The 10,040-nt window shown below is 45.9% G+C and overlaps 1 protein-coding gene across 4 annotated transcripts in view; it reads right to left on the bottom strand.

Annotated features, from left to right (window-relative positions):
- Window positions 1-90: 90 nt before the first annotated feature.
- Window positions 91-10,040, bottom strand: part of USP4 (ubiquitin specific peptidase 4) — a 51,934-nt gene continuing 41,984 nt past the window's right edge. For all 4 annotated transcript variants that reach the window (XM_059075156.2, XM_059075154.2, XM_067044236.1 and 1 more), the window contains 7 exons: window positions 7,888-8,115; window positions 6,156-6,226; window positions 5,784-5,902; window positions 5,305-5,454; window positions 3,937-4,040; window positions 1,354-1,442; window positions 91-959 (listed from right to left, as the gene is read on the bottom strand). In XM_059075156.2, coding sequence (XP_058931139.1) covers window positions 801-959; window positions 1,354-1,442; window positions 3,937-4,040; window positions 5,305-5,454; window positions 5,784-5,902; window positions 6,156-6,226; window positions 7,888-8,115 — 920 coding nt within the window. In that variant the 3' untranslated portion in view covers window positions 91-800. The remainder of the gene's footprint in view (window positions 960-1,353; window positions 1,443-3,936; window positions 4,041-5,304; window positions 5,455-5,783; window positions 5,903-6,155; window positions 6,227-7,887; window positions 8,116-10,040) is intronic.

Genomic DNA, 10,040 nt, shown 5'->3' with positions numbered 1-10,040 from the left:
TCACTTCTAACAGAAGTCAGCAGCGAGAATGGGAGCCCTTTCCAAGCCCAGGAAGGTTCCCATTCTCGAGCCAACAGGGAGATAAACGACTGAACGCAACCCAGTACCCAGTTTACTGTACCAACTTCCAAGTGATATCTAATAAAGTGCCAGAGGGGTATCCAACTGTCTCAATTCATCAAGGATGCTGGGGGACATAACAGAACTGCTAGGTTCCACAGGAGACTGAGGGGCAGGAAACCCCAACACCAAGCATCTTCATTTCATTAGGGAGAAGAAAGCTGGATATTCCAAGATGACACAAAGGGAAACAGAAATGGGCTTTGGTGGCTAATTTTTAGGGTATTATAAACCCATCTCAGTGCACAGCAAGGGAGAAGGGGATGACATCATTTACTCGAGGCTTCATTTACTGTGGGCAGACTACTGGGGAGAACAGTAATCGTCACCAGAATCAAAAATCCAGGAACTCAGGGCAGCCTGTGGCAGGTCTTCATGGCCACACCAAACTCAATGACAGTGTGTTCCTCTCCGTTCTCTGGAATCCATCAGACATACTCCATAATGTGCCCCCCTCCCGACCCCTACTTTGCAGCTCCACAGGTTTTACAGAAACTTCTCACCACCTGTATAAAAAGAAAAATAATTCAGCCTCTTAACGTAACCCTTTTTTTTTTTCTCATTAAAAGAAAGAATTTCCTCATCCGGTTTTTAGATGGAACACTAGCAAGTCTTCAGTGTCAAAGGTGTTCTCCTGAGGGACTGCACTGGTGCTGTGGTGTAGGGTCATTGAGGCAGCATCAGTTGGTGTCCATGCTGCAAGTCTCATCATCCCCCATGCCCTGCTGTAAGCTGCCTGGTCTTGTCCCTCCATCAAAGGATCCAGGAAAACTGAGTGAAGTCGTCTTATACAACTCATCATCTCGACGCTGGTAAAACAGCACATAAGCTGCTTTCGTCTAAAACACAAGAGGGGCAACGTCCATTCACTGGTTGGAAAATCACCCATTCCCCCACAGCTTTTCTTTCTATTCAAAACATACCACTCTCAGGGATCCGCCATCTTGCCCTGTGCAACCACACACTGAAGTGACTGTGAAAACCTTTCTACCTGAGGCTGGCTCATGCTGACCCTCCCCAGGGAGTGGGGAAAGGCAGGGGCGTTGTGACAGACCCCGAGGAGAACTGAGCATCTCATTTAGGAAGGGTCCCAGAAGGAATGGCAGCCAACTCTTTCTCCACCACACCTTGCTTCCACTGTCCCAGCAGGATGACTAAATAACCAACTAGCCCGGAAGACTCTTCCCAGCTCTAATCCCTAAAGGTAGGAACCAGGTTTTAGGGCCTACTCACCACTATTTGATCCTCGGAGGCCAGGGACACACTGCTATCATCAAAGTAATACCATTTCCCGTTCAGTTTGTTCTTCGCGTACGCAGTGTCTGCCAAAGCAAGAGAATACTCTACCCGGTCACCAAGAAAGCTCATCTGGCTAGCTCATTACAGTGGCACTCAACAGCAACACAATTCCCAAACATGAAACAAACAAGAGTCTGAAATTAAAAGTAATTTATAGGTTGTGTCCTAACAACCAAAAGATAACTCATCCTTTAAAAAAAAAACTGTTCCTAGGGAGGGTGGGAGGGAGAGAGGCGCAAGAGGGAAGAGATATGGGGATATATGTATATGTATAGCTGATTCACTTTGTTATAAAGCAGAAACTAACACACCATTGTAAAGCAATTATACTCCAATAAAGATGTTTTTAAAAAAATCTGTTCCTTCTCAAAAAGGCACTAAAAGGGTAAAAATGGAGCTGCTGGGGACCAAGGCTTTAAACTGTAATTTTGGAAAACTAATCCAAAAAATAGAGGAATCCAAGTGTCAACTTCAGGATGGTTTGAGCAATAACCCAGAGTCAGGGGACCCTTAAAAGGAGCTGATACTTTAAGATTTAAACAAAACAACAGTTCTCAAAAACAGGCCAAGTCAAACTCCCCCACTTCATCCAGGCAGATGGTTGGCTACTACTGCCTCTCACTGCCTCTGGAGCCTGTGGGGTAATCCCAGAGAGGGACACATTGGGTGTCTGGGTTTGCAAAGCTGGGATGTGAACAAGAAAACTTAAATATATCTGCCTTTGAAACTGTGAGTCAAGAATCTGTGGCTGCATAACAATTCCTCACACTGGGCCAAGCATTTCCCACAGCCAACACTTCCGGTTTTGATTTTAAACTATTTCAAAGCAGGATGTGTTTACAACAGGAATCCCAGCAGCAATACCCAATTCCTGCTCCACCCAGACTCTCAGCAACAAAAGAATCTGATGGAGATCTGGTTTCCAGTCTCAACCTGTTGTGTGGCTTTGGCAAGCTGTTTTTTTTTTTTTTTTCTTAAGCTGTTTAACCATTACTCACTGCAGTGCCTACTGCACCAAGTGGTGGTGGAGGACATGGGACAAAGTGACAGAGAAGGTGCCAATGGCGTGTCCCCGCTGTCCATGCTAGGCATAACAACAGCAATGGTGGCTCTCAATCTTGGCGTTCCAACTGTGGACCCAACGTGGACCTGCACATAACCAGCCTAACCTGGATGAGAAAACTCAAGCATAAAGAGGCTAAGTAACCTGCCCTAGCACTGTTTATATGCTAAAATGGAAGTTAAAAATGATTACATGTGTCCAGTATGCATGAATATAGATAGTGATATTACTTTGGGGAGAAAAAAGTTAGAGAAGAGTAAGTGCTGCAGGATACGATATGATCAGAGATTGCTAATAACCACTCCAGTAGAGCCCCAATTTTCAAACAGGCACAATTTTTATTTCCCATCCTCTCCTACAGCTAGATGGTAGCCCTGTGACCAAGTGATAGCCAATGAGATGTATGTAGAGGAGTTGAGGGGGATTTCTGGGAGATCTGCTGAAAAGGGAAGGTCATGCCCTTTTTTCCTCTTCTTCTAATGGCCTGGAATGTAGACCTGAGGGCTGGAGACTGAGCAGCCATCTAAAGGCAAGAGGTGATATGGTAAGAATGGAGAGGCAGGAGAACAGACTGTGGGGCCAACAGAAAAAGCTTACCAGTATAGAAGAGAAGACTGGGGGTTAGGGCAGTTCCATAATCCACTGTGAGTGTAAATGGAACTGACACCTCCCATGGTGTCATCTCTTGGGGTCCTGACACTGGGTGTAGTGGCAGTTATCATGGTGCAGATGCAATAGAAGAGAGATGAGGAAACCCAGCTCCTCACTTCAACATCACTAACACCTTTCCGTAAACAAGTAACAAAATAAACTAGTAAAAATATAAAAGTGAAGGTAAACCTACACATTATAGAAATTTTGGAAAATAAAGTAGAACAAAGAAAACATAGTAAAATTAACATTTTGGTCTCTCTCCTCCTAGGCTTTCCTCCCGCCTATCATAGTTTCTCTGTCTTTTGTTTCAATGTAGTTGTGATACTACTTTCTATAATGATGCAATTTTGTGTAGCTGTTTGCCCTTAACATACCATGGGTATTTCCCCATGTTATTATTAATTATATTTTGCAATGACTGTGTACTCTTTCATGAAATTGATGGACAGAAGTGCCAATGGTTGATCACCAATGCTATTATTAATTTTCCACTATTATAAATAATACTAATTTTTCACTATTATAAGTAGGTGAATATCTTTGCACATGAAGCTTTTCCCCAAAGTCAAGTAATTTCCTTAGGTTTCCCAGAGGTGGATTATTGGATTAAAGAATATGAACCACCATCCTACCAAAAAAATTGAGGGGCAGCAATATGGAAAAAGCCTGCAACCTGAGGCCCGTGGAGCTGTGTAAGTTAAGTGCTTAGGGCAATGCCTGGCACACAGGGAGAGGCTGGTGAAAGATGACTGGCCATGGGCATTTCAACATCTCAGAAGGAAGCAGATGCCTGTACTTACAGTGGCCAACCCCCATGGCTCCATAATGATTGGACACGGCAATGAGGTCGTACACATAAGGCCTTGCTGACAGGTCACAGACAAACTCAGACATGTTCAGAGCTCTAAGCACAGAAAACAAAAATAACCCTTTAATACATTAAACTCAGAGAAAGAAGTCAGAGCAACCCAGCAACCCCTTTCATGCAACAGGCTATAACACAGGGAGGCCCTCAGAAACTAAGTACAGAAGGAAGGAATGAACAGCCCAGACAGAAGGGGCCCTGGGGTCTTGTTCTGACCACTGACATGTTCAGACTGGAAAAGAGAAGCCCTACGCGAGACCAAATGTCAAAGAAGGGCTCTGGGCACAGACACGAGGGCTGCAGCAACTTTGTAAAAATGGCTGTTACTATCAGAATTACAATTAGTGCCAAAAAAATTTAAGCTAAATACCAAAATAGGCCCCCCAAAGTTTTTTCCCCTAATGTTTTATTTTGAAAATTTCAAACATACACAAAAATGAATTTTACAACAAACATGTAAATACCCACCACCTAGGTCCTCCCATTGACATGTCTATACTTCATGTAACTATCTACCCATCCCCCATCCCCCAAAAAGCATTTTTATTTTATTTTATTTATTTTATTTTTTTATTTTTTTTTTTTTGCGGTATGCGGGCCTCTCACTGTTGTGGCCTCTCCCGTTGCGGAGCACAGGCTCCGGACGCGCAAGCCTGGCGGCCATGGCTCACGGGCTTAGTTGCTCCGCGGCATGTGGGATCTTCCCGGACCAGGGCACGAACCCGTGTCTCCTGCATCGGCAGGCGGATTCTCAACCACTGCGCCACCAGGGAAGCCCTCAAAAAGCATTTTAAAATCTTCATATTGTGAGGGGACTCCTACCTTGCTGACTGACTTGCCTGTGTCACTTATACTCTGTACCCTGGGACCTAAGAGGATACTAGTAGACAGCCAGTCCCAGTCCCTGCCCCAGGGACAGAACTGTGGTGGATCTGCACCCCCCCAAAATCCAACTCTCCCCAGCAGATTACTCTCTGGTTCCTTGTGCCCCTGCATTAATGAGGTACAGCATGTCCTTGTGCTGCCCTACTGAGCCTGGGCTCCCTGGGACCAATGACGGATGGGAAGACCAGTTCAGTTAGGCTGCATAAGGGACTCGAGAGAGGAAGTGCTTCTACTGGAGAGTCCTTTCCCTACAGACATGGAGGGGAAGTGAGCCAAAGTCTAACTTCTCAGAGCCTAGCAACACACACACCTTAACACAGAAAAGTCTTTGGCAGCAAAACTCTCTGCCAATCAGTGCCCAGATTGTCTGCCTGTTTTTTAATTTTCCCAAAAATAACACTGCAGCCCAGGGACCCACCTGACTGGGAATTCCACAACTGTATCAAGCTTGTCCCTCCAGTATCTATTGTAGGAGAAACGTTTGAGGTGGACCACCAGAATCTTCGGCAAGGACCACAGGTCAAACTTCTTTGTGGCCTGTTGATGCTTCTTACAGTTGGGACAGTACCTGAAAAGAGAAACCTCCACTTAGTGGGGAGGCAGGGGGCCAGTGCCGCCTGGGCTCTCAAGCATGGAGACAATCCCATAACATCCTTTCTTATACTCAGCATGACTGCTTCAGGGCAGGGAGGTCTCTAAGCCACCTTTCGAAAGAGGGTGATGGCTTTCCTAGTCTGGAAAACACAATTCACACAGAAAAACCTGTGTTGTAGGGTCAGCCATGTAAAAAAGTGACACGTCCAAATACAAAGGGTTTTTGGGTACACAGATGGCCCCAGCAGATCTCAGAGTCCCAGGGCACCTGGGTGCCCCTGCCCAGAGGTGGGAGCTGCATACCAGGGGTCATGCTCCCCAAGGGTCTCCATGGTAGTGAAGAGCTCGATGCAGTCTCTCAGGGCCACTGCTGTCTTCTTTTTCTTCTGAGGCTGCAACATGCTGACGTGCTTCTCGTAGGTCTGTGAGGAACAAAGTGCTGAGGTCTGCTGAGGAAACAAAATCTTACCAGGCTCAGCCACAACCTCACGAGCTCTCACGCCTGGAATATAATGTACTTTCTGGAGCCTCTGAACATGTAATGACAAAATCTTTAAGAGCTTTTCATTCTTGGTCTAAAACATACCTTGCTAAACTGCTGGGGAACTGGTGAGAGAGACCCACCCGAAGCAGAAACCAGCACATACCCCTGACCAAGAATGCCGAGTGACCTACCTCAGATTCCTGCTCATCGTAATAACGGCTCCGGGTCTCACTATCCCAATCGATGGCTAGTGTGGATCGAGCTGTGGAGGAGGACCAAAGTGTCACTCACTACTGAATAGCCAGCAACAGAAGAGGCTCCTCAGGTAACAAGAGTGAGAAGCACCACACTCAGGCTACGCCATCAACACCTGCTCACCCATCAACAGCCACTGCCAAGAGGGATGCTCTGCCTTAAGCCAGCCAACTCTGAATCCTGGGCCCCCAAATCCTCTGGCAAAGATTTCCTCAATGCTACAGACACACTTTAAAGGCACCAACTACAAAGAATTCTGAAAGGGCACAGGTCAAGATGGAGTAACAGTGGCCAGATTTCTCCTCTTGCCTTAAACCACAAGAAAACCTGACAAAATAGAGGAAACAACTGTTTTCAGACACTGAATATTAGGCAGATCAAGAATGAGTTCCCTGAGAGAAGGCAAAAAATAAGGTGATGCCTACATGGCCCCAGCTTATTGCCTGGAGGCATTTTCCAGGCCATAGCGTGGGGAGGAGAACAAAAGACTGAGTTGAGGAGTCAAAGACCGGTGTTCTAGAATGGGGCTAGGGACTTCCCCAGGTGTCACAGTGGTTAAGAATCCACCTGCCAATGCAGGGGACATGGGTTCGAGCCCTGGTCCAGGAAGATCCCACATGCTGTGGAGCTACTAAGACTGTGCGCCACAACTACTAAGCCTGCGCTCCAGGGCCTGTGAGCCACAACTACTGAGCCCTCGTGCCACAACTACTGGAGCCCATGCTCTGCAATGAGAAGTCACCACAATGAGAAGCCCATCACCACAACGAAGAGTAGCCCCTGTTCGCTGCAACTAGAGAAAGCCTGAACACAGCAACGAAGACCCAAAGCAGCCAAAAATAAATAAATTCAAATAAATAAATTTAAAAAAAAAAAAAGAAGGGGGATAGAATTTGCAAGGCATTACACTAAAGACAAGAAGCCGCACGGAGGGAATGGAGCTGCAAAAAGACAAGAGAGATCCAAAACCATCTCAATAAAGCTATTTTAAAAACTCTTTTTAGGTAATTATTTAAAAAGGGAAGAAAGCAAGCTAGCAAACTAGAGGACATCTAGCAAATCTCTTCTCCAATGAAGGAAGCAAAAAGACACAAGAGATGCTTTTGCAGCTCCCCTCCCGACCCAGGGCAGGCATCTTCACTGTCCACATGTTGCTTTTCATGCACAACACACATCCCACGTGGATGCCCCTTCCCATCTGTACAGCAGTCCCCATTACAGGCTCCAGGTAACAGCCTGTGAAATCCATGACCATCCTCTAGATGGGTCACATTTCATGAGTATTCTCATGGAACAAAAGAAATATGCATTTATTCTCATAAGTCTGGGGAAATGCTGCCACCTAGGAGGGCCACAAGAAGTGTTATCAACTGGAACAAAAGTCCTGAAGGATGGTCGGAGTGGAGGGAGAGCTCATTTCCTTCTGAAGTCATCAAGGACGGAAGAGAAAAGCCTGACAAGAAGGCCAAGGGAAAATGCGGGGGGGTGTCATGTCTCTGAAACAGTCTTTAGGGAGCTTTAAGCCAAGGATCACACAACCGTCTGTTCCTGGAGTCACACTATGAGATGATGAAAGCTCAGTGCAGTCAGAGAGTGCTAAGTGCAAGGAATTTCCAATAGATCCTAAGTCCCTAAAAGCCAGTTTGAAAGGTCAGAGAAAGTGCTTACAGTTGAGTTTAAGCAGTTTCCCATCAGCTGCAAGGGAATTTAGATCGGCTGTGCCATAGGAGTTCACAAGGCAGAAGGTAAAAAGCCTTTTTGGGCAGGGCCGGCCTTTGAGCTTCTTTTGGGTGGTTTCGCCATGGTCACTTCCCAGCTCATCCTCCCCACTGTCCTCTGTTTCTGAAAGCTGCTCTCTGCCTTCTTCCTGATGCTCCATTTCTTCTTCGTCTTCTCCTAGCATACAAATGAAAAATAACATGTATGTAATTTGCCACCATTTCAATGCTGCAATTTTTATTTCATACCTAACTGTGGTGCTTCCTTCCAGATTCAGTCCTGTGTGTGTGAAACTACATCCACCCCTTTGCATCTAAAAGGCACTTAAATTCATATGTGACACCCCCACAACCTGGTAAGCAGGCAAGTGGGCACAGCTACTCCACGATGAGGACGCAGAGGCCCAGAGAGGTTCAAAGAGTCACCAGAAGGTACAAAAGTGAGTCAGCAGTCCTGCGAGCCTAAATTTGGGGCCCTCACCACTTGGCACTTTACTGGGCTTCATCCCACATAGTCTGACTCTTTCAATTTGATCATTAGGCACACAGAGAGAAAAGGACCAAAATTAAACCCATACTCAATACTCAAGAAGACCAGCTAGTAAGAAAAAATTTAAAAGTAAAACTTTAAATATGATAATGAATACAAATACTAAGTAAAGGTCTTCAGTTCCTCCACAAGAATCATGATGACTGTCCCTTCAACAAGTATTTACTGCATGTCTCTCAGGTGCAGGCACCATGATGGGCCCCAAGAACACAGCACACAGGATCCTCCCCTCCTTTTTTCTCTTTATTCATTTGAGGTTGCTGAGTTTCAAGAATTTGAAGAGGGAGAGTTCCCTGGCGGTCCAGTGGTTAGGATTCAGCGCTTTCACTGCTATGGACCTGGCTTCAATCCCTGGTTGGGGAACTAAGATCCTGCCGGCCGCGCAGCCGGGGGGGCGGGGAGTTTTAAGAGGCATTCTAGGGACTTCCCTTGTGGCACAGTGGTTAAGAATCCGCCTGCCAATGCAGCGGACACGGGTTCAATCCCTGGTCTGGGAAGATCCCACATGCTACGGAGCAACTAAGCCCATGTGCCACAACTACTGAGCCTGTGTGCCACAACTACTGAAGCCTGTGTGCCTAGAGCCCATGCTCCACAACAAGAGAAGCCACTGCAATGAGAAGCCTGTGCACCGCAACAAAGAGTAACCCTCACTTGCCGCAACTAGAGAAAGCCTGCATGCAGCAGCAAAGACCCAATGCAGCCAAAAATAAATAAATAAAATTTATATTAAAAAAAGAAATTTAAAGAGGCATTCTAGAGACATATGGTGATGAGTAAATTTCCCAGGTGTTTCCAGAGAACTGGTTGGTATATGTGGCTGCAATAAACAAATCCATGATCATGCTCATCATAACTTTTGTTGTTGGGCAGTCAAAGGGGAAAGTTAAGGTATCAAATAAGTAATTTCAACAAAGACGGGGACAACTCCAAAAGGTGATGTAAAAGTAACAGGGGAAGGGAATTCTCTGGCAGTCCAGTGGTCAGGACTTGGTGCTTCCACTGCCGGGGGCCCAGGTTCAATATCTGGTTGGGGAACTAAGATCCCACAAGGTGCATGGCATAGCCAAAAAAAAAAAAAAAAAAAAAAGTAACGGGGGAAGAAAAGATTCAAAATATGAAGTTTATATATTTGGGGAAATAGCAATAGAAATGGAAACTGAGGAAAGGAAGATGTATATTCTACATAAGAATCCTCTTTAAGGGACTTCCCTGGTGGCACAGTGGTTAAGAATCCACCTGCCAATGCAAGGGACACAGGTTTGATCCCTGGTCCGGGAAGATCCCACATGTCACGGAGCAAATAAGCTCGCGCGCCACACCTACTAAGCCTGCGCTCTAGAGTCCATGCTCTGCAACAAGAGAAGCCACCGCAAAGAAAAGCCATGCACACTGCAACGAAGTAGAGAAAGTCCACGCGCAGCAATGAAGACCCAATGCAGCCAAAAAATAAATTAAATAATTTTTTTAAAAAAATCCTCTTTCAAAGACTGTGTCTCAGGAGTTCTCATGAGGGAAGGACAAGTTGGGCCCAGGACAGTACAGCACAGTTT

This window comes from Kogia breviceps, chromosome 10 (assembly GCF_026419965.1).
Source record: "Kogia breviceps isolate mKogBre1 chromosome 10, mKogBre1 haplotype 1, whole genome shotgun sequence".
Taxonomy (NCBI): domain Eukaryota; kingdom Metazoa; phylum Chordata; class Mammalia; order Artiodactyla; family Physeteridae; genus Kogia; species Kogia breviceps.
This window is presented reverse-complemented; position numbering and strand designations above follow the sequence as displayed.